Source organism: Anser cygnoides, chromosome 16 (genome assembly GCF_040182565.1).
Source record: "Anser cygnoides isolate HZ-2024a breed goose chromosome 16, Taihu_goose_T2T_genome, whole genome shotgun sequence".
Lineage (NCBI taxonomy): Eukaryota > Metazoa > Chordata > Aves > Anseriformes > Anatidae > Anser > Anser cygnoides.
Window position 1 is genome coordinate 2,670,969 of NC_089888.1, and position 23,094 is coordinate 2,694,062.

At 46.3% G+C, this 23,094-nt stretch overlaps 1 protein-coding gene across 5 annotated transcripts in view; it reads left to right on the forward strand.

Moving 5' to 3' along the window:
- Positions 1 to 23,094, forward strand: part of NKAIN4 (sodium/potassium transporting ATPase interacting 4) — a 49,352-nt gene that overhangs the window by 24,647 nt on the left and 1,611 nt on the right. Inside the window, exons 3-7 of one of the 5 annotated variants that reach the window (XR_007167382.2) lie at positions 105 to 185; positions 8,151 to 8,348; positions 15,053 to 15,113; positions 18,308 to 18,392; positions 22,834 to 22,931. Coding sequence is in view for 4 of the 5 variants with exons in the window: in XM_048074767.2 (XP_047930724.2) it covers positions 105 to 185; positions 8,151 to 8,348; positions 18,308 to 18,392; positions 22,834 to 22,928 (459 nt within the window). In the remaining variant the exon portion in view is untranslated. The remainder of the gene's footprint in view (positions 1 to 104; positions 186 to 8,150; positions 8,349 to 15,052; positions 15,114 to 18,307; positions 18,393 to 22,833; positions 22,932 to 23,094) is intronic. The other 4 variants (XM_048074767.2, XM_048074768.2, XM_048074769.2 and 1 more) reach the window with 4 other exon arrangements.

Below are 23,094 nucleotides of genomic sequence, written 5' to 3' on the forward strand. Positions count from 1 at the left end.
CTCAGTGCATTTCACTGTCCCCAGCTGGATCACATATATATAAAGTAATTCCAGTGACTTCCTCATGTTTATTGCTTCTCTCTCCCCATCCCGTTCCCTTCTAGTATGCCATCTGGACTGCAATTTGGGTCACCTGGAACATCTTCATCATCTGTTTTTACTTAGAAGTGGGAGGGCTCTCAAAGGTGAGTAGGGGCTCTGGGGGTAAGTGCCCGGGCTTTTGCAGCAAGGCGCATGGTGCTTAGCCAGGAGGGAGGCAGGAGGGGTGGCAGGTTGGTGTGGGGTTAAGGTGCTGGGAGCTGGCCTTGGCCTCCTGCATACCGTGGGGCTGCTTTTCTTGCAGAGGGAGAAGCAGTGCTTGTGGTGCGGAGGGCTAATGTGATTTCTGGAGTCCTTTGCTGGCCAGCTATAAGTGGCTGGGATAAGTCCTTGTCCAGGGGTGTTGTGAGTTAATATCTGTGAAGTTTTTTGAGGCTGAAATAAGCTAAGTATTGCTGCCTGCTTATTGAGGACTGAGTCAGAAATAATAAAAATGGGAGGCAAGGCCTAAGCTGAGCCTGGGCTGCAAGCAATGAAGTACGAAGTGTTGCTGTAGCTTAGCGGACTAAGAGCGATTATGGGCTGTGGGCTCACTTCAGAGCACTCCACATCTGGCCTAAATTCCCAGGTCATACATCTAAGTTGCAGTCATAATTGGAACCGCACTATGTTTTTTTATTAGGCCTGCAGCGAGTTGTGAGTGACGTTATAAATCCTTTGCAGATAAGAAAATGTAATTTCTTAATTCCTCAATTAATCTCCGTTTCCCCTCACAACTATCTTTAGGAACTTTGAGGGAGCTCTTGCCCAAAACAGCGATTACTCACGGGCTGGAAGCTCAGCCTGAGATGCTCTTGGTCTTGGCTGTGACCAACTGAAAAAAAAAAAGAAGCTTATCTAACCATTTTAAAGCTCCCTTCTGAGAGAAAACATTGGCTTGAAAAACTGCTCTGGGAGCTTCCCTGACAGCCAGTGTTTGCTCCCATCCAGCTGATATTTGCGTTTACTAATCCCGACCTGCCCTGTGTCGGGTGATTGCTGTTCTGCAATTCAAACGGCGTCACAAACTTTGTTTTCTCCACCGCAGAGGAGCTTCATCTCGTAACCTTGCTCTGTGCTGGGGTTTGTTTCAGCAAAGCCAGCACGAAAGGAAGCTTTACTTAGCCTGCGGGATGCCTCCTGCGATAGGGGACTTTTGGTAGGGCTGGGTTTCAGGAGGTGCTGTTACCGACTCTGGACTTCTCTCTTAGAGCTGCAATGAAAATGTCACACTGCTGCTTTAGTGGCACCTGGGGGGTGGGAACAAAACCAAAGATTGCTTGTGCTGGTTTGGTGGTAAAATCCTTTACAGCCTTTCCTCTATTCTTCATGTGTTACGTTCATTTAAAAAGGCTGTCTTGTAAGGAAAACTCATGGTGCTGCTTCTCCTCCCCCTTCCCTGTATCTGAAGGTACTTGGGTCTTTGCAATGACAAAACAAGACCTCATTTCCACACAAGAAGAAAAGACGCACTTGGAGCAGGAATTGAAGTTTCCGTAGGACGGCGTGATGTTTCACAGGCTGGCTAGACGTGGGCAGCATTGTTCTCCTGCCGCATCTCGGGAAACCTGATCCGACACCAGCTGACATCAGTGGGTCTCATTGATCTCATCAGTCCCGGGATCAGGCCCCAGGAGGACACCGGGGCTCGGCTGGGAATGCGTAGAGCAGGCTCCGGGAGGGGGGCGAGTATCAGCCGGGGGGGGGCACTCGGAGCAGCAGGCGCCTTGGTGCCCTCGGGGCCTTGGCTTCTTGGGAAATGAAGGTTTGTAACGAGGCTGGCAGTAAGCAGGTAGATTCGGGATATTAGAAGAGCTTTGGAGCGATGCTGATGGAGCTGGTCAGGTAAATGCTAACTCCTTACCTACCAGGCTAAGCATGAACAGGCTAGGGAGTGTTTCAGGCAAGCGTTTTCACGCTTGCTGTGTTCCTGTGCAAGTCCCTCAAGGGGCTGGTAGTTCTGAGGGAGGCTTTAGGGTGCTGTTTGCCCCGGGATTCCTGGTGGGGCTGTGGGAGGGAGCAGAGGGAGAGGGAGAGCAGCTTTCCTGCCTGCACCGGGCTCGCCCCGCGGTGCTCCTGGCAAGGGCAGCCTGCCGGGGAGACCTGTCAGCAGCTGGCTGATTTATAATGACAAAATGCAGAGAGGGCACCCAGATGGAAAGAATGGAGTTTGTTAACTCGGCGGCTGGCAGTGACAGCCCAGCGCGACTGAGACAGGGGATAACGCAGGCGGGGTGAGAAAAGGGAGAAAGGACCCGAGGGTTTCTGCCGCAACACGTTTAGGATGCGCCTGGAGAATGAGAGAATGAGGAAATTATTATGATGGTTAGGTGCACTTATTGCAAGTAATCCTCTCTGCTGTGATGCCTCTACCTGAGTTCCCCGGTGAGAGAGTACAGGGTGCAGGCAGGGGAACGCCGGGCAGTGTAGGGCTGGGGTGGGTGCGGACGCTTGTTTTTGTGCCTGGCTGATGGAATAAACAGAAAGCAGCTGTGGAGTCTGGGAGATAAGGTCCTTTCTCAGCCCATAAACAAGTCAGCACAGGGGTTAAGAGACTGTCACAAACCGTGTCATCCATGGAACATGGGCTGTAGGTGCCCAGTTGTTGAACAGCACTTTGTGGGGCTTGCTGTTTGCCTTCCTTTATCAAGCAACTGCTCCTCCACCGCCCCTTTCCTTCTTTGGGTCATCTGTCTGTCTCTTCCCACCCTCTACGTTCTCCTGTCTTTTACAACTCCTGAAGTGCTCCTTTGTCCTCCAGGTTCCTCCTGCAGCGCTCGCTCTTTCCTGGCCAAGGAAACCCTGAGGAAGGCTGTCCTGGCCAGCTGTGCTCAGGGTGGTTATAGCTACTCTGAATTTTTGTAATCCAAAGGGAAAATGTTCTTTCCTGCTCTGTGAATCTATTCTCTACTTCTTGAAGAGCTAAACTGTCCTGATTTCTATTTTTCTACCCTGTCATTTTTTATTCTGCCATCTCTTCTTAGCAGGAATAAAGGAGTGTGAAAGATGGCACAGCAGAATTTCATTAGGTGGACAGACACAAATAGATCTGCACAAGTGGCTAAGAAAGCACTTCCCTTGCTGCTGGAAAGGCCTCCCCGGGCGTTAGCATATGCTAGCTCGGCTTTAAGTGCTTTGCCAGCGAGCAGGCAAGAGATACAGCAATCTGGATTTGAAAGGTTGCATCTCAGCGCCGGCAGCGAGATGGGGACATGCTAGGAGAGGCTTCTGGCAGCGCTGCCTTGCTGGCTGTCCCTGCTCGGTTCTGAGCACGCCAGCGCCTGGGAGAAATTCTGTCTGAGAGCTCCGTACTGCTCTGTATCGCTGTGCTTGGTGGGACGTGTGGCTAGCCCGCTCTCCAGACCGCTGGTCCTCCTTTTCTGGTTTGTTCCTCTTTTATCTCTCTTTTTTTTTTTTTTTTTGTCCATCTGGCCATTTAGTAAGGTGAGCTGCTGGAAGCTACCTCCTGAACGTCCAGGCTGTGCTTGAAGTCGTGTGTTAAGCTTCTCCCCTTCTCAGAGCAAAGCACACTCTCCTGCAGCACCACAGTATGAATTGTCACTCGGAGTTAATAATTAAAATCCTGCTGGTAAGACATATGAGCATCTGTCTGTCCAGCTGCCATGCTGATTGACTCTTCATCACGTACTTGAGAAGCGTTCGGAGACGTCTGAGGAATTGTTGTCTATTCACATTATTCCTTTGTCTCTTCCCCCTGGAATTATTCGTCTTGTAAGGGTGATTTTTCACCCCCCACTCCCTTTTTTTTCCCCACTCTCACCTCTACCCAGTGCTTTGATCTGAAGTCAGAGCCACGGTGGTCTAAATTTCCTCAAGAAACACGAGGAAAAAGAAAGTCCTTACCAGTCAGATGGGGTACGTGTGTCATTTGTATTCCAGAGACTCTGGGTGGCATCTTTGGGACAACTTTGTACCTGAACAAATAGTTAGGAGGCTGGTTAAATGCATGCCTAATCACAACTGTCCCTCAACTCCACCTGAATTTAGAAGCTGAAAGCCTGGGATTTGCCCTTTAAATGTGGTGGCATTGTCAACAAGTGTGCTGAGAAACGATGGAAGTGCTTCGCTGTGGTCTCAGGGTGATACAGCTATTCGGCACACATGACTGGGAGATAAACATTATATTTCCCATTTTGATAAGAAGTGTTTCCAACTTAGAAGATATAAAATTCTGCTGTCAAGCTCTGGGAGCTCTCATAGAGTTTTCAATTCGTTCCCCAAGCTGTTATAATGCTGCCTTGCTTGATAATTAAGGAAATAATGGGGGGGATAATTCAGAAGGATGTTCACAAGAAGAAATCACGCCACCTCTGATTAGTCCCTTAAAAATAATGTCAGAAAAGCTTTCAGAAAAAAATCTCTTAGAAAAATGAGGCTTTCTAAGCACAGCTGCCTCCCTGGGGGTCAGAGCTAGGTGTGAGTTTCCCCATGGGAAACGGAGGGGCGAGGCTGGGAGCAGAAAATGGACCCTAAGCTGTAGGTACGACGGTTTTAGTGCTGTCGTCTTCCTTCTCACGCTGCTGGCAAATAGATAGCAACAAGGTGCTACAGCGGTTCCGAGCGAAGTGTGATTTCTGGCTGGCCTTCAACATCCTCCTGAGGAGGAGCTCGTATCGCTCTTTGCTCGTATTTCTCCGGGGGCTGAAGGTTAAGGAGGAAACGATAGCCCTTCAGCTAGCAGCCTGTCAAGGAACAAGGGGGAGTGTAGTTACACAGCTCGCTCGCTCTCCCGACAGCAGGGCTTGCTCACTTCTGGGACTCATTAGTATCCTTCAACCTGCATACCACTTCTGAGGGTGTTTCGGTGTGTTTAGACTTCAAATGTTTTACAGAAAGGTCTTGGGAAACAGCTGTTTCCAAAATTTTCTCGTGGCTGATCCTTTTCTGGTAGTTTTAGAGCAGTGTTCCTATTTCACAGCTACATTTATCTCCAACCACCTCCTCGCAAATGATGCTGGCAAACCACAGGAGACATCCTGGGATTGTTTTTCTGATCTCCCAGCAAGCACCGAACAACTGGAGGTCAATTAGCTGATTTTCCTGGATGCTCTTTCGTTATGCCTCATCCACGCAGGTATCCTCGGAGGAGCCCAGCCAGGGAGACGAGCAGAGGGACGGCATCGCTTTGCATGTCGAGAGCCTTTCGTTTGTGCTGCCCTCGTGCCCCGCAGGGCTGCGGCCAGATGTGTGTTCAGAGAGGTGCCTCTGCACGGTGAACCCGAGGGCATCCGCGGCCCCGCTGTGCCGTCAGTATTCGTGCTCCATCTGCGGTGGCTGGCTCGTGTGCGCGAGTTGTGGGGGTACCTTCCGAATTCAAACGTGCTCCTTTTCTCCCCTCTGCTCCTAGCCGAGTATAACACTTTTGCGCAGAGCTGGAGTGTGACAACGGGCGAGCAGCAGTGAGTGCTGCTCAGGACCTACTGTCCTTCCACCTGCCCACCTCCAGCCCAGCACTCATTCTGCTTTTTCAGGCTTCATTCACAAACAAGTTCAGCTTCTGCGGCAAAGCTAAGTCAGAACCAATTCTGTAGGAATTGCAGCCTGCTCCTTATTTTGCCAAACACACACAGATGCCTCTGGAAGGAGCAGAGAAGAGCACTGGAGGGGCTCTTTGCATCAGCGAGGCAGAAGGTTTGGGAAAGCACCATCTGTGAGCTGGGAAAGGGAAGCCCTGGGGACCGGGGTAAAGAGTAGATCCTGTGGTGCCCCGTGGAATGGCTTTGTTACTGTGCTAATTAGGGAAAGCCCCAGGCAAAGAAAAAGGAATTGAGGTGTGTTTTTTTTTTTTTTTTTGAAATGATTCTTTCCTTCCCTAACTCCAGTGGTCTGTGAGAAGAGCCCAGCAGCTTGGAGGGCCGGCTGGCTGCGGGAGGAAGAGCTTTTCCTGGGGAAAATCCATGTGTCAGAACATGCAGAGCGGGGAGAGAAAGAGCAAGCTTTGCAGAAAAGATGCAATTTGGTTGATATATGGGATCTCTGTGGGCCACCGAAGAGCAATGCCCAGCAGAGGGAGCAAGCTAGAGACTCTTCTGGCAAAACTGCAAGAAGCTGCATGAGAAAACTCCGGCAATGTAGATGGCACAGCACTTTGCAGGGTGTTACCCTGGAGCTGCCAACCTAATTATTTCCCTTGGCCTTAAAAATGCAGACAGCTCCCTTTAAATTCCCAACTGTTAATAGTTTTCTCTATTGTCTTTCCTTTGCTATTCAGGCTGCTCTCGCGCTGGTGCCATCCTTCATCTCCGTGCCCTCCTCCATCTACTGTAAAACACATCCCATCTGTTGTAGCGATTATGTCGGGAACTTGGCAGCTGCCTCCTCACTTAATTGTCCACATTTCTTAACATGTGCTTCCTGCAGCATATTTTAATAACAGCTTTGCAAACTGTTTCTGAGTATCCGTGGTGCAGCGGAGGGTACCTACACGATGCGTGCGCTGGGGCGGCCGGTTTCTGTTCACGAGTTATCTGGCTGGCGTTCAGATTTTCTGCTCTTGTAACTCAAGTTTGCCCCTGGATACAAACGTGGGTGCACAGAAGTGTATCTGCAGGCTTACCTGGCTACGCTCCCTGTACTGGCAGCAGAGACAAGTCCTCTGTGCTGAGGGAAATGCAGAGCAGGAGCCTGGCGTAGCTGCTCTCATCCTGTGCTGCTCTCGTCCTGTTGTTCCCTCTGGACTGCGGGGACCTAAGGCAGAGGAGCTGCCACGTTTGGATTCCTGTGTTGGGAAGTGTGAATACCCCAAGCTCTGACTGCTGCTATTCTGGGAGCTCCTTCTTTCCTGCAGGCAGTCTGCACGACCCTGGCGTGACCAGTGCCAAGTAGCACATGGATAGGTGCTAAAAGCTTTAGAACCAGTTGGCTGGATGTGTGTATCCAATATGTATTTCTACCCTGTAGAGACACATAGACGCTCTGCCTGATCCACTTTGTAATCTAACCTTCGGAATAAAACTTCCAGTCCCTTGCGGTTGATTCTGCATCAGAGTGACCCGGGAGGCCTGCTGGGGGCACCCGGCATTTAGCACTCCTCTGCGGAGTGATGTGGCTGATCCTCCCTGACCCACCCTGCCAGCTCTCAGTTTGTATTTTGCCATCTCCAGGAAGGGCTTTGCCGTGTCCCATAAACTCAAAATCCCAAATCACTCTGGACGCTCCAGCAGGTCCCATGCTTTTCTCAAGTGTGTGATTTTAAAATTAGATGCCAGTTGCACACAATCCCTGCACTACTTGTGTGATGTTTCACCGTGTAACCCCCACAATGGCATTATTTTTGAACTAGCAAAGCTAAGACCAAAACAAAAAAAAGCCTCTCTTGAGGTAGAGTTCATAAGGAATTGCAGCAAAAGTTTATAAGAAGCTGCAGCCATCCCTGAGGTCAGCTCAGCTGGGTAACTTGACCTGAGGCTGTCAGCACTAAGGTCAACATAAGAAGCAGAAACACCGTATGTCAGGAGTGGAAGGAAATGGGACAGTTAGAAACAGTAGGGGAACTCGTTGGGTGGGTTAAAAGCTAGGAACACAGGAAAATCTGCTGGGTTTTGTAATTCACTTTGGGGTTATGAAGTTCATCTCCTTCATTTCTCTGCGTTGCTCCCATGCCCATAGCACAAGATTCTGTGGCGGGGTGCTCTGTGCTCTCGTTTGCCTTTTTCTTCTAGATTTGCAAGATTAATCTCCCCAACCTAAAGCTAGAGGGTGCTTTTGTGGGCACAGGAACCACTAGCAAAATGTTGATCTGCAGCCTAGAACCATCTTTCTGCTTAGAAGCTGCTCAAACCTGCTTCCAAAATGTGCTCTGCTGTGGTGGCATAGCTTTTTTGGGTGTTGTAGGACTGCCTCAGAAACGGTTCCCACCATGGGAGCCTCTATGCAAAATACTTTTTAATAAAAAAGGTAACATCGATGTATTTTGATCAGTGCTAGCGTTTCTTGAGGGTGGGGATCTCAGAAACTTTAGGTTTTCCATTGATTTTAATATGACCCCCATCTGGCAGCATGTCAGATGCTCTTAGAGTAAGCAGAGATCTCTTTGCGACTCTTCTCTTTAGGACAGCGAACTCTTGACATTTAACATCTCCCGGCACCAGTCGTGGTGGAGTGAAAATGGTCCCGGCTGCGTGAGGAAGGAGGCTTCAATGTCCGGCATCAAAGGACTGGATAGCCATTCGTACGTCTCGGTGATAGGCTGTGCCCTGGAGTACCGGTACATCGAGGTCATGCACAGCTCCTTCCAGATCCTGATCGCGGTGAGTACGCTGCTGAGCCCACGGGGCAGCGACTGCGGAGGAGATGCTCTTTGTCTTTTCCAGGCGCAGAGGCTGGCCTACACTTTCCACCCCAGTTTGTATCATCTGATTGCAAAGGCCTCTGAAAATGTTCTTGTTTTTTTGCTTGTTCACGGGTTCTTATGAATGATATTGCTAGAGAGAACTGGAAATGCATAGCAGCAGCCCAACACGTGAGGTAATGCATCACACAACCAGCCAGCAACAAATCATCCTGCACCCCTGCTGGGGTGAGGAAGTTCTTGTTTTGATAGGGACAGAGACGATTCTGAGGATTTTTTCTGTTCCATGGGACTTCGTGCTGGGTGGGGGAGCACGTATGTGCGCATTTGTTGTGAAGAAACAAAATGGAAAAAATCCGCACCTCCAGAAAATGAAATAAATTTTAAGGAAGGAGAAAGCAGCAGGTTTTATTTCTGCTGACACCTAGGACGTGCACTAAATGGCTTTAAAAAGAAGGGTGACTTGCTTTGAATAAACGTTAAAGGGTTACAAATACAGAGAAATTCCAAGCTTCTGGAGTGCCAAGTACTTCCCTGCACATTTTTGGTACAACTTTCCACCGTCTTGATCCTGCGTTTCCTGTTAACGGAGATGATCCATGTCACAGAGCGCAGGGAGCAGCGAGACTCAGGCTCTGCTCTTGCCGTGTCACAAAGCCAGGCAGGCAGAGGGGCTCCTGCTTCCCGAGCTGGAAGGGCTCCGTGGCCTGTTAGTGTTTGAGTTTTCCTTCAGGGAAAAGGGTCTGAACTAAAGTGTCTGTGAGTTGCTTCAATGCACGTGTACGAGGAAGGAAGACCAACGTATCCAAAAGATCAGAGCCTGTTTTCTTTTGTAAAGAGCCGTTAGCTGGAGCGGGATTGACGCTGATCTGGTGCTGCTCCTGACTTTGGTGAGACAACTGACACACTCTGCAGTCAGAACAGGTGGACCTGAAGTGCAGAAGTGTGTCACTGTTAGCATCCTTCTACACGTCTGAGCTGCCACAAGCACCAGGTCCCAGGCTCGAGGTCCAGCCAACAACTAGTCCTGACTTGGAGTGGGACAGAGCTTTGTTTCAGGGCGTCTTACTGACCTAGGCAGCTGGTCCTGAGCTCAGTGCTCACGCTGCTTCTTGGCAGTCTGTGTCCAGGAGTGTTTTCTGCTTCCCCGGGGCACAGGACAGTGCTCCCTCTGCATCTGTAAAACACCACAAGGGGCCAGATGGGGAGGCGGGAGGGAACTATGCGATAAAATATGATTTAGGTAAATATTTTCTCTATCCTTTTCCCCGAGACTTAACTCACAGTGGGTTTTTGCATCCCAAACCCTGGAAATGAGGCTAAAATATTTGTATGCAAGGAAGCCATATGGGCTGAGCTGTGCAGAGCGGAGTAAATTTCTACTTGTCCTGTAATAAAAGTAGAATATTGAAGCCCCAGGCCTGTAGCTCCTGCCAGCTCTGAAATGCTGTTGTAATTTTGTCATGTAGTGGGAAAAATAGAGCTTTTCCTCTCTGCTTTGCTGAGGTAAGGCAGAAAGAAGCCTTTTCGTATTCGCACTCAGACCTCGCCTGAAACCAGTCAGCCAGTTCTCTCCCTTCTTAGTCTCTGAGGGTCAAACTCTTTGATCCCTGCCAGGATCTTTTTCCGTGCTCTTTATCTCATTTGAAGGCAGATTCTATTACGGGCTGCTGTCCTTCCCAGAGCGCCAGGCAGGTACCGAGCAGCAGACTGGCAGGGAGGCCAGATTGATTGTACAAAAACCACGAGGAGGAGCTGAGGGCTCGGGGGATGCAGCCAGGGACATGACCTAGTTCCCTCCCTGTCTCCCACGCATTCGAGACCTCAGTAGTCAGCACCGTTTTAAGGGGGAGGGACAAGCAAAACTGTCCCATTCTGCTGGTTTTGCTTTGTTCGATTGTTTTTAGAAGTTGTCAGGTAGATTTTTTTTTTCTTTTTTAAAAAAAAAACCCAGATAGAGTAGTGTGATATCCACGTTCTTTATGCGGTACCCAGCTGAGGAGACTTGTTTTCTGGAGGTCCCAATTCCTCGAGACTCCTGAGGACCTGTAGTGCACCGTGCCTTGTGCTTGGGGAAGGCAGAGCTCACCTCACTGGATTTCGTTGTGCATGCCAAAGCAGAGGGAAAGCAAACCTTAGCCCATATGGCAACCGCAGCGCTGGCTGTCATCTTGACTCCTGCTGGCTATGTTATTCCACTCCTGGGCATACATTTGAGGAAGATGCATAAGGTCTCAGTCTGCTTTTGTTCAGAGCTCGTCTGTACCCCTTGAAGGCAAAAGCAGCTCCTTTAATCTGGAGCGGGATCAAACTTGGGTACATCAGTCACCACACAAGAGACGAGTAGCTGTAGGGCCCAGAATGAAAATCTTGCTCAATGCTTTAGCACCGAAGACAGCGGAGGAAAAGCTCCAATTAGAACAAAACCTCTTGAAGTCTGTACTGGTGTGGAAATGTAACTGTAAAACTAAACCTACCAACCTAATCAGGAAATGCAACAGCAGTCAGTGTCAAAAAATCTGCTTTGTTTTTATCTTACCAAGGATTCATCCTGCATCTCCCCAGCTTGCCAGCCAGCAGGGAGAGGAGTGATTTCTGGGTCTGAAATACCTGGCATAGCTCTGGGCCATCCATATGGTAGTTCTGGGAGTGGGGAGGTCTAGGCTTTTCCTGAGGCTCCGTTGAATGGGGTGGAAATTGGAAATATCTTCCCAACCGAGAGAGCTGCCTGTCTGCTGCTTTCGCTCAGACTGACAGGTTGGAAGGCTCCCAGGAAGGCAGCAGTGCAGGCTTTGACAGCAGATGTTATGTGAGAAGCAAGGCGCAAGAGATGCTTTGCTGTTGGCAGAAGCTAGATTTTCAGTGGTTGTAATTGCATCCAAAGAGTAAAGAAGGTCAGGGAATCAAAGGATTTTGCTCCATTTTGACTATCTGGTCACAATAGCTTTTTCACAGGCTGGCTTTTGCTTTCTTGTAGCTTGGGAATTGGTCAGAAGTCTTTTTATTCCCCCCCGTCTCTCAGTGAGAGCGCACATGCTTCATTAGCTCTGATTAGAAGTGAAACCTGGAGTACATCTGCCCTGGAGAAGGAGATTGTGCACATATTCTGTGTGGTGGAAAAAAAGCAATGGCAAGTTTCTCTTTTCCCTGGAGAGAAGAGCTGAAGAGCCCAGAATCTTCACCAGAACAGATGCAGATCAAAGCTAAGATTTTATACAAGCAGCAGTAACACCTTCTAAAATTTGCCTTCCCATCCTTCAAGTATTTTGTACACTTGCAGCCAGCTGGTCCCTTTCATTAGATCTTCCTGTAATTCGGTCTTTGTGCCTCCAGAGCTTTGCCTCAGTGCTGCTCTTCCATGAACACTCTTCAACTCAGTACTTAAAAGTTAACTCCAGGTGACCGAGGGACTGGTTTGTTTCCTTGTTCTTTAGGAACACATACTGCCTTTCCTGCTCTGCTGCTCGGCCGGCACAATGCTTGGGACACCCCAGCTCCATCCTCTCGCTCCATCCTCTCCCTTGTTCGGCAGCGTGTGCGTTCCCAGGCTGTCTGACAGGCTGACTGAACACACCTGCCTGCAACATGTGTTCCTAATAAAAAGCTTAATCGGATACTTGTGCAGCCTGGAGGAAGCTGGTACTGAACATGCAGAACAAGTGGAGAAACAGCAGCAGAGGCTAAAGCCCGAGAACATTCTTTGGGGAATTAGAGCAATAGCTTAGTGTCATTTTACATCACTGACTTCTCCCCTCCTCTTCCACCTTTCCTGTGTGGTTCACAAAGATCCAAGAATTACTGCTGTTTCCCTCGGATAGAAGAGCTTAAAGCCCTCTTACTGAAATCAGCAATAAAGACCATGTTTTGAGCAAGAGTGAAATTACTTCTGAATTCTTGGTCTTTGAAGCTTTCTGTTCTGTGTTAATTACCGCTAACCATGGTGGTGTCTGGGGGCTTGACACATCTTCATCAAGAATGCAGTCAGAAGGGAACCACTGGTGTCTCTTGGAGCCTACTCACGCGTGCTCCAGCAGCCTCTTCCACTGAGAACGACTGGCCGATAGGAACGGCATTTCTCTCTAACTGCTTCATTCACAATTCATGCAGGAAGCAAGACGCAGGGAGTCCCAGGAGAGTTCACATCATCCCTGAGGTGATATGGTTAATTACAGTCTAGGTCAGCCAGCATAAAAATGTGCTCACATTTATCTTGTAGGTCTCTTCCCTCCTTTGCCACAGAAAATCTGTTCTAGGCAGGCTGCAAGACTTGCAGAACTTATTTGAATAATAATAAAAAAAAATGTTCAATTGAATAAGCAATCTATTATTGATGAAACTCTTGTCAAGAAGGAACGGGTTATAAGGTAAATGCAAAGAAAATTTTAAACATCAGTCAGGTCACTTTGAAAGCTTTATCAGGAGATTAAAAACAAAACTCTCTGCTCCAATGGAGCTGGAATTAGGAGTTCCCTGACCCAGATATCAGGAATGGCAAACTCAGATAAGTTGTGTGCATATGTTATAGCATATAATAACAGTGGATGATTCATGCCATTTTGCATGGCTGTTAACCCAAAGTTCCTACTCTGGGGCATGACAGAAAATCTGGGGAAGGAGGAAGCCTTCCTCGAGCTCCTGTGGAATCAGAGCATGCATTCAAGATGCATCTTCCCTGCTTGGGTATTTGTGTGTCAGCCCTGCGATTTGGCCTTATCTCTTGTGAAATACAAATGGCTGGACCTTCAAACTCAAAAAAAATGCCAGAGCATTTCCACGCAGCGAAGGACGTGTGTAAGCACACTCCTACTGCGATCCTACAGTGAGGAAGCGGGTCTGCCCGTGGGCAAGTCCCAAAGCGGGCAGGTAAAACTAATCGGCTGCTGCACGTGGCCTCGCAGCTTCCATCATGCTCGGAAGGGTTTTCTTCTGAGCCAAGTGCTTGTAGAAACTTTGCGTGAATACTGCTGGTTTTGGGAATGCCCAGTGGGGGAAAGAGTGAGCCACGGAACTACCTCTCCTGAGGTGCGGGGACATGTTTCCATAGGGCCCACCCAGAGCAAAGGAGGGAGCTGGCTCGTCTCTAGGATGATTACAGGAGATGTAAAGGAAACACAGGGTTTGATGATGCTACAAAAATATTCCATTGCCTTCCAACAAGGGCTCTTTTGTCTGGGAGAGCTGGAGAAATCAAGAATGCCTTATAACTCCCCAGTAGAAATCTCATTATCTTGCCTTTTGTTTTCTGGTGTGATGTATTTTTCTGTCATATTAAAAATGAATGGACTCTACTTTTCGAGCTTCACCATGCATCATTCTGTCTTCCCTTGGAGTGAGTCACTGTATGTTACATTCTAACTCTTGTTCGGGAAAATTGAGTTCACAGTGGAAAACAATTATGTCTCACAATAACTTTACTAATACGGTTACTGTCAACCAAGATCTCGCTAAGTGGGGTGCTATGTGAAGATGTAAAATGAAGGATGGAGAGGATATTTGATTACCAGGAAGAAGGCAGAGCAAAATAAAACCTTGCTGAATCTAGAATGCTTAATTCCCATAGTACCAAAAGCTTATTTCTCTTTTTAGGCTGGGTAACAACTTGCTACTGAAATTGAACACGGCAGTTCTGATACTTCAGAGCTCCTACAAAGCTCTATCAACTAAGCACAGACCCACTGGGCTACCATAAATTGCTTTTTTAACGTTCGCTCTAGTTTTCTGCTCCAAACACTGCTCCGAGCAATGGGTTGACATGAGGGCTGTGCCACGCCAGGACGGCTGCTATTTGAGAGGCACCCCGTTGTGTTACTGCTCCTTCCTTGCATCCATCCACCTCCCGGGAGGTGGCAGTTTCCTGCTAGCCTCTGCAGTTTGTGAAGTGAGGCCATCGCTACCCTCTTGCTTGTTTTTCACCATGCCCCAGCCCGTTTACTTTGCAGGCCCTATGCTTGATTACTCCATGCAGCAGTGTTTATTCTCCACAGAAAGACCTTTAGAAAATGAGGACCTAGAGTAAGACTGGGATTTCCTTCCAATGAACTTCAGATCTCCAAGCCTACGTTACAAAATATCTCCATGGCACTGAACATTGCTGCAGTACAGCGCTGTTTTTATGGTTAGCTAAGTTTCTATCTCATCTGCATAAAATCTGCTCACATCTTTTTGATTGCTCCTACACCAGTGTAATTTCTCTTCCCTTGCATTCCCCTTATCACAGGAATACAGAGCTGATGAGCTCTTATCGCTGAACCTCTGTTAATAAAACCTATCCCTGCACGTCCTGTATGTAAAGGTCTGTCTAAAATGTTCCATCGGGCACTGTCCTGCATCCCCATCACTTCTTACAGAGCGTAAGCTTAGCACAGTAGTTTCAATATCAACAAAGCCAGCCCATGTTCTTGCCAACCATCCTAGTGACAGCAGGTTGCAATCTGAAGGTGAGGATGGGTCTTTCAAGTTTTGAGCTTTGAGTCTGCTCCCAGCAGTGCCTTCCTCTAAGCCTACACCTGTACTCCCCACCTCACAGCAAATATGACTTGGCTCCACCGTTACGGTAGTGCTGCCAAGTGGAGAATAAATATTGGCTGCTAACGTCATGCCAAGTGAGTTTTGACCAGCCGTGTAAGATTGATGCTGAAATGATTTATTCTCTCTGTTTTCCAGCTGGTGGGCTTTGTCTACGCCTGTTATGTTGTTAGTGTTTTTACAGAAGAAGAAGACAGCTGTAAGTATTTATCAACAGATCCCCTGGAAAGGGTTTATTAAATTTGCTTTCCATCTCAGATGTTCATCTATCAAGAACGAGTTGTCATCAGACTACTTTCCATCTCTCCATCTATGTGATGTGGTACTGCCTACCTTGCAAGGATCGGCTGTTTTTACTGTGTGATATTTCCCCTCAAGTCACTAAGTGTTACGTGCTGTAATCTGGCTACTCTTCCAACACAAAAAAGCTTGGTGTTAGCTACTCACTCAGGCTAGGCTTTAGAGAAACTGGGCAGCTTCTTCTGTTCTCAGGCTTCTATAGCTGAAGAGTAATGCCACTGAAATGTAAGCAGGAGAACCTACGGCAAATACAGCCCGGTACTCAACTGGCCTACCTGCTGAGTATCACGTGCCACAAGCTGAGGATAAAGCAGAGCATGAGGTTTCTTGCCAGGAACCATCCTGACCGCTTAATTTAAAAGCAGAGGAAGCACTACGTCTGAGTTACGGGAAGGGTGATGGAGCTGACTCTCATGTTTGGTGGACAACTCCCTCAAGTGTCATACATTCACTGTTATGTGTCAGAAAAAAAAGGAAAAATTCAGAGAAGTCACAAGGATGGTTGGGTCTGTGGGATCTATCCAGACACCTGTAGCCTGCTCCTGAATTACTGCCCCTCTAAAACTCCCCTTGAGACCAATACTTTCACGAACAGAAGAATGGGTGCATAGGTTCAAATAAATGTGAATTCTGCTTTCCTTGGCAATGAGTTCAGAATGTTTAAATTGGAATATTCTTACTGAAATCTGTGGGTCTAGGCCAGTTTTCTCCAGGTAAGGATCTGATTCAAAGGCTTTATACCCAAATATCAATTCCTTAAGATTTTTGTCAGGTTTGTGCAAGTAGCTCTGTTGTTTTAAAGAGCAGCTGGCATGGATGTTAGCTGAAAAATAACAGCTTTGAGCTGACTATTTGAAAGTATGCGAAGAATGTTGATTTCATACGGGTGAGATGAGATGCATTGCTTATCTGACATGTCCTCGCGTTTTGCTGTTGTTTCCTGTGCGGCTGAACTCATTCTGCTGGCTTTATTGATTATTTGCTCAGAGCTTGGAATTGCACTTAGTGAAGGTGCTGTATTATAAGTAATATTTTTAAATTACCCTATAGCTCTTCTGTTAGCTACATAGCTTGAATTCTGAGCCTCTTTTGAATATTGCAAAGTAGTAACTTGACAGAGCTCATTTTTATGGGAGGGATCTGGTAGGAGAGGCAATCACATGGAAGGAAGCACTGTCAAGAATCACAGAGCTGTTAATTCCAGGATACTTTTTCTTTTTTTCCTTCCACTGACAAATTCCTTTTTCCTCCCAGTTTCCCATCTTGGAGTTAAAATGCCAGCTTGAATAATTAACAATGACAAACCATCAATATTTCACACTCACAGTGGTAGATCCTTCTAGTGACCCGAACAAATTTGAGCTGCATTTTAATTTTCTCTTCCATTTGTGGTTTCTTTTAAAGGTTCCTTTGATATGCAGCATGAAGTAATTATAAGTGCTGAGGCACATTAATCAGGAAGCTCATGCTAACGTGATTTTCATGAGAAAACACAGCAGTAGGGATCTACTAACACTGAACTGTGGGCAAGAATATTTTAGATGTCCCGATGCGCTGAGATGTCTTGGTGGTAGCAACAATGAACAACCACAGTTCAGATTTTCTCTTTAAGAGACTTGGCTTTTGGGTGCTTCCACAGTTGGGTGCTGAGATGACATGACTCGTTTGTTAAAGGTAATAGACAGTTACTGTAAATTGCATGTCGTTAAGAAGGTTTCCTTCTTAACGCTGCACAATTGAGGTAATATAGTTAGCATCTGTTTTTTATAAAACTGCCAACTGTTTCAATTTTAAAATACTCAGTTTTTTTTTAAGTGGCTAAGTAAAGTTCAGTCTCACTGGAAGTGCTGGGAAGTATCCCCCCAATTTGCTTAGAATCTCTACAGATTTACCCGTTAACTCACAGTTGTTCCGGAACCACAGTGTCAGCATGAGGCTATCCATCTAGATGGAATTTGTGAGGGTATGTTGTCCTTGGGTTTCTAAATATATTTTTAGAGTTTTTTTTTTTTTTCCCCACTTCCTATATGTTTAGGAAACATTTTTTCTATTGTTTGTTCATAAAAAAAATATTTAGCTAAAATCTAAAATTATAGTGCCACCTTCAGGAAAGGAAAACGAACAGGCATTTATATAGTTAATAACATTCCAGTTATATTTCAATGGCATTTGGATGGGATAGCTTTTGTACTTCCAAACAAGATGCTCTAACTTGGCACCAAGAGGAGGTCTAAGCTGGATATGTTTTAAAGGTTTTTGCGGGGCCTTCTAGGTTGATCACAAACCACACCACATCATCCCCCCACTGACCCCGCTATGTTGGCCAAGCTCAGTAAAGCAGGCTTGGCCTAATATCAGGGGAACTAAAAGAGACTTGGAAGACTGTTCCATGGTTACTAAGGGGAATTGTCACTTAAAACATTCCTGGTTTAGTTACATTGCCCCTCTGTGAGTACTGGAGAAGGGAAGCATTGTTCCTACTTGTATACAATTGAAAGAAATAGAGTTGGCAGAGGGGACCTGAAAAATAGCAGAGCTGAAGACAATGGGGTATTTGCAGTTCTCCAAAGCTGCTGTTGTCTGTCTTGCAGGAAAGACAAGTGGGGCAAGAAAATTCCCACTTCAGTATATAACCTTCACGGGGACCGCTGCGCTGCCAAGTTCTCTGCTGGCATTTACTCACGAGCCAGCCCCCGGCTTCCTTCTCTCAGCACATCGCTGAACGGCCGAGGCTTTGTCAGCCCCCTTCTCGTGTGAAGTCACGGCGTGGCAGCAATACCCGAGAAGGCTGAGGGAGGTCCTCTCGTTTTTCTGGAGCCTTGTTTGGTTCGGGTCTTTTGTTAGCTCTGTGCTTCGAGTTTCGCGTTAGCTGAATCTCCTCCTTGGCAGGCTTGCCCAGCCTCGGGGATCCATCCTGGAAAAGAGGTCTGCACAGGGAGAACTTCCCACCTGGCAATTCACACCTGAAGAATCATTTTTCTGTTCTCACTGATTTTTGTGTTATGCCATGACATGAACCGACTTTTCCTTTCATTTCCTTCCAACTTTCTGGCCATGTTTGTTTGTTTATTTGAGTTCTGATTTTTTTTTCAGTTGATTTCATTGGTGGATTTGATCCATTTCCTCTCTACCATGTCAATGAAAAACCCACCAACCTTTTGTTCAAGCAGACATACCTGTAAGTATCGTCTCCTATGCTAAGAGGCTGGGCATGCCTCTGAGTTTGACGGCTCAGGGTTGCCATTGGTTTGGGGTTTTTCCTCCTCGCAGGTTGATTTCTCCAGCAGGTTTTTCAGGCACGGAAGGAACAAACAAGTTGCAGAACACCAGAAAGGGTGAAACTGCCTTTGCTCAGCCCCTGGTTGCCAGGGCAAAGCTTGGCTGATGGCAGTGAGGGTTGATAGGAAGCACTTGGGCCAGCTGTAGGATGCTGTTGTAAACAAGCCACTGGATGCCTTTTCCTTGAAGAAAGCAAAGAGAGGCTTTTCAGCAGTGAATGCTGTCTGAGCAGGTACAGGTAGGAGCTGCGAGGAAGCTGAGAATAAGTGAATGTTGAGAATAAGCCATAGGGACAGCAGAATATGATTCTCGATCCTAAAGTTAAATTATGGCATGTCAGGCTCAATGACAGATCTCCACTGGGGTAAAATATATGCAGCTTCTAGTTATTTAAACCATATCTCAGCTTTGTGGGCAGTCATGACTGAATTTACACCTACCCATCCATGCAGTTTTGATCACTGGCCACGTCTTTGTCATCCTCCTGTAATGGCACCATGACCTTTGACTCTCTTGTAACAGTCTCCCTCTGTATCTGCCTGTGCTTCTGGAGAGCCTCTAAGGGGCAAAGCTAACACACCAACAAATTAAAACGAGTGTTAATTTGTATGCAGGACAGGGCAAGTTTGCTCTTAAGGTTTCATTTGTGTTGGAATTCTGTTGCCTGCAAGAACAGCAGTTTTTGTGTGGCATCCCAAGAGCTCAGCTGAGAGGGGGGAGCAGGAAAGGGATTCATCCTCAGCAGCTCCCCTCATGCCAGTGTAAGAGAGACATTGTTGAATTCCAGCTTCTGCCCTCAGCTCCTCTCCTTCCACTGCTGACGGCACAAGAGTGCACTTCTACACAGTCCAGTCTAAAGCTGGTACTTATTGAGAATCTCAAACAAAGGCCAGCATTATCTGTTTAAAGCAGCAATAGGAGTGAATTTTTGGTGCTTCTTGCATCGAGCTGCAAGAAGGCAGTTCAATCTGCAGAAATTTGTAAAAGCAGCCACCCAGGAAGGTTGTTTGGGGGAATAATATTAGTAGAGAGCTCCTCCAAAAAGAAAATGTGATGTGAAAACGGGAGAGAAAAGTGGGGTTGAGAGAAGAAAAACTACCCCCAGATAAATCTGTAGATGTCGCCCTGTAACGTGGCATGGACTTACTGTGTGCTGTCACTGCAGACCACAGCACAAGACCAGAAGAATAAGTCATTGCTGCAAAGCAGTTAAATTCCCTGTAACTTTGGGGGTGCAATAGCATTATTAGAAGGGATGCTACAGGAGATTAAATATTGATTTCCCTCTCATTTTGTCACACTGGGATGGAACTTCCTACAGTCTGCAGAAGCCATGGAACTTCTGTAGGCAGATCCCTGATTTATTAGCTTGACACAGCGGTGTGCTTTTACAGTACAGGGCTTGGGCTGCTTTTTTTTTTCTCCTTAAAATGACAATTCTGTTTGTGAAAAAAAGCTAGTAATTATGAAGTTTTTGTGTGGGGAGATTGTAATCCCCACTGAGAAGCTAGCAATGTTAAACTTCCTTACAAGGGTCTTAATAAGATGGTAAGCTACTAAAGTGCACAGCTAATTCCGTTCATTTCCATTGTTCAGCCCATCACTCACACACTGATAGCTTCTGCCAGCACAATATAATATTTCTTTCCTGACTAACTAGAGGTGAAAACAGCTGCTAAGTAGATAAGGTGACCCTCTATAAATTTCACGGCAGCCAAACACTAATTTTTGTTTATTCCAGACTAGCACTTGCCTCTCTTCCACACGCAGGAGTGGGAGTAGGAGTGGATATTTGGTTCTCAGCTAACGATGTTGTGGAGTTTTACAGTATGGGGCACTGAGGGCCAGATGCCCTTGTCCTGCTATGAAAGTCATTTAATGGTGGCTGAAAACATTTTATCTCCTTCCAAGAAGATGCAAAACAACAAATACATCCAACTTGTTTCAAGTTAAATTTTTAGAGCAGCTGGGGGCCAGGAACACGTGCTTTGTTTTTCCTCCTTTTTGTTGATGAAAGCCCTGAATGAAACCAAATACGTTTTACAACTGACTCAGAGCTAACTGCAGCTATGAACTTCCATTTTTAATTTTAGGATGGCATCACCCCATTTGTCAGTAGTCAGTTTGTCCTGATGATGGTCTTGTCCTGTTGCCACAACTGTCTAACAGGATCGCTTTCATTCATTTGCTTTCTAACAGAAAGATCCTCTACATCCCAGTTTTACCTGTCCTTTTCCAATGAAATCACACTCCTTCCTCTCTTCTTACTGTGTCCTCTCCCTTGTCTTGGCTTGCATTTTTCCCTACTTTATCTCTACAAATTAGGGATTTCCATACTCTGAAGGCCCCCCAGAACAGTGACATTGACCTAGACTGGTACACATTGCTTAAGTCTGGGACCAGACCTGCTCCTGTATTGACTACCCAGCCTCTGAGTTAAGTAACTTTTAAATACACTGTCAAAGTTCAAAGCAGAATATGTTCCTTGGTAATGTACTTCTGTGGTTATCAGCTGCTAAACGCAGCATTGAAAAGTGTGCAACTTACTTCTGGCCTTCAGCTTCTACCCCCTGCACTGAAAGATGCTCTCACACACCTTTCACATACCTTTACCTTGAATTAGGTTGAAAAAACGTCTCCCAACACTGTTACTGATAGCAGATACTTCCAGACTGTAATCCAGTTATCACCCAGCTTTATCTCAAGCTGATCTCCTTCACTTCAGTTGCGAGGAAGTTAACTGAATACCACACAAGTGATCAAAGCCAGGTGTTATTTTTCTTTGAAATAAACAGTTTTGTACTGTTGCTTACAACCACATGATTTTAAGTATTCTTTATCTTAATTAGCCCCTCCACCACTCACACAACACCACTGTTCTATTAATACAGTTATTTCAGGTTCCACAACTGTTTTTGTTGTGCATGCCATTGAATTTAGGGGTGTTTGAATGTGATAACTCCTATCTCAAGTCTCCTGTTTTAAGTCACAGGCTTAAGAAAGCCTTCTGAAAGCTTTTGTGTAGTAGAATACTCTCACCAACACACTGCACTAATTAATAATAAAATATTAGACTACTTGATAGAAGTTAAATCTTTAATGTATGACTTTCTGGGTGAAAGTACTTAACCACAGGATAATAAACCAGTTATTTAAAGCCAAAGTAATTCCCAAGACCAAAAGAGAACATTCCCAATGAGATTTCAGGAAGGAAAGACCGAGCTCTCACCTTTCCTCGGCTAAAGATCAAATTCAGGCCCTGCCTGTTTCCACTACCACCTCCTCTTAGGCTTCATGGTAAAAGGCATCAGGGCTGCTTTTCTCATCCATTTGCAGTAGCGGAGCTCCCATTTGAAGCAAGAGAGCTCTCACATGGAAACCATGCAAGGGTTAACAACCAGCTTTGAAGTTTGACTAAAGCTGTTATCTCCAAGTACCCTGCAATGCCTGCCAAGACAGTAGGAGGTCCAGATCATCCGATAACTTGTCAGCACTTCCTGCCTGCTGCATCCATTCAGGCTTTTGACATCATTCTCTGAATGTGTTTCAGTACTGGGTGATCTCAGTTACAATACCGAATAGTCTCATAATATGATTCTGCACATAATTTATTGCAAAACCAAGAACTAACTGGATGATGGGAAGTAGCCCCTACTTAAAATCTAGAGAGAGATAAGCAATTAATAGAGCTCCCTGCCATGCAACACCACACTTAACACGACCAGTAATGAATTGCACAGTTGTAAAGCTCCTGTCCACAACATGGGCACAACCTGGCACACTGAATACTCTATTAGAGCTCATAAGTCATCGATGTAACTTTAGTTATGGAGCCAGATTTCACTGACTTTGCTTCCCTTAGATCTACCACTGGAAAGGGCCAGAGGGTAACCAAGGGTGTGACTTTTATCAGATGGAGCCACCGGTATTGACAGGGTAGCAACAGGAGGCATGGGTTCATTGAGGGGTCCAAGGCTCCCAGTGGTAATTGCTTCCTTTAATATTCCCTCAGCAGCTCTTCTGCATTGCAGCCTGTCTGCTAGCCCCAGGCACGAAGCAGCTGTGAGCATGCTGAATTAGAGGACTAGACCCCATACAACAGTCACCCACTTTAACTACATTGAAAGGGGGTTTTTCAGTAGATAAACTTGTACAAGTATGCAAATAGTATTCTTCAAAATCCAAACTGAAACACTGGGGGAGGGAGTGGGAAAAACTAGAACTACTTTAGGATTGATTTTTTTCCTCTAAACTTTTTTTTTTAAATGACCAAGATACCAAGCCCACTTTGAAAAAAAAAGACACTACACACATCAAAATCCTTCTGCTTTTCTTTCTAGGTAGACTTCCCCCCCCTTCCCCCCAACAAAAAAAAATGCTGAATATCAACCTGAATTTGCAAACTGTTTTGATCAACCTGAAGCTGCATATTTAAGAGGTGATGTTCCAGCTGAAAGCCTTCACTCATCTTTAATGCTGGCTACAAAAGTAGATATGCTTATGCTGATGCTTCTGCACTGAAATTACAGTGAGATGCTTTAAGAAGCTACTTTATTCCAGAGATGGCCCTTAGCTTTTAAAATTCCTAACCAAGTTTTACG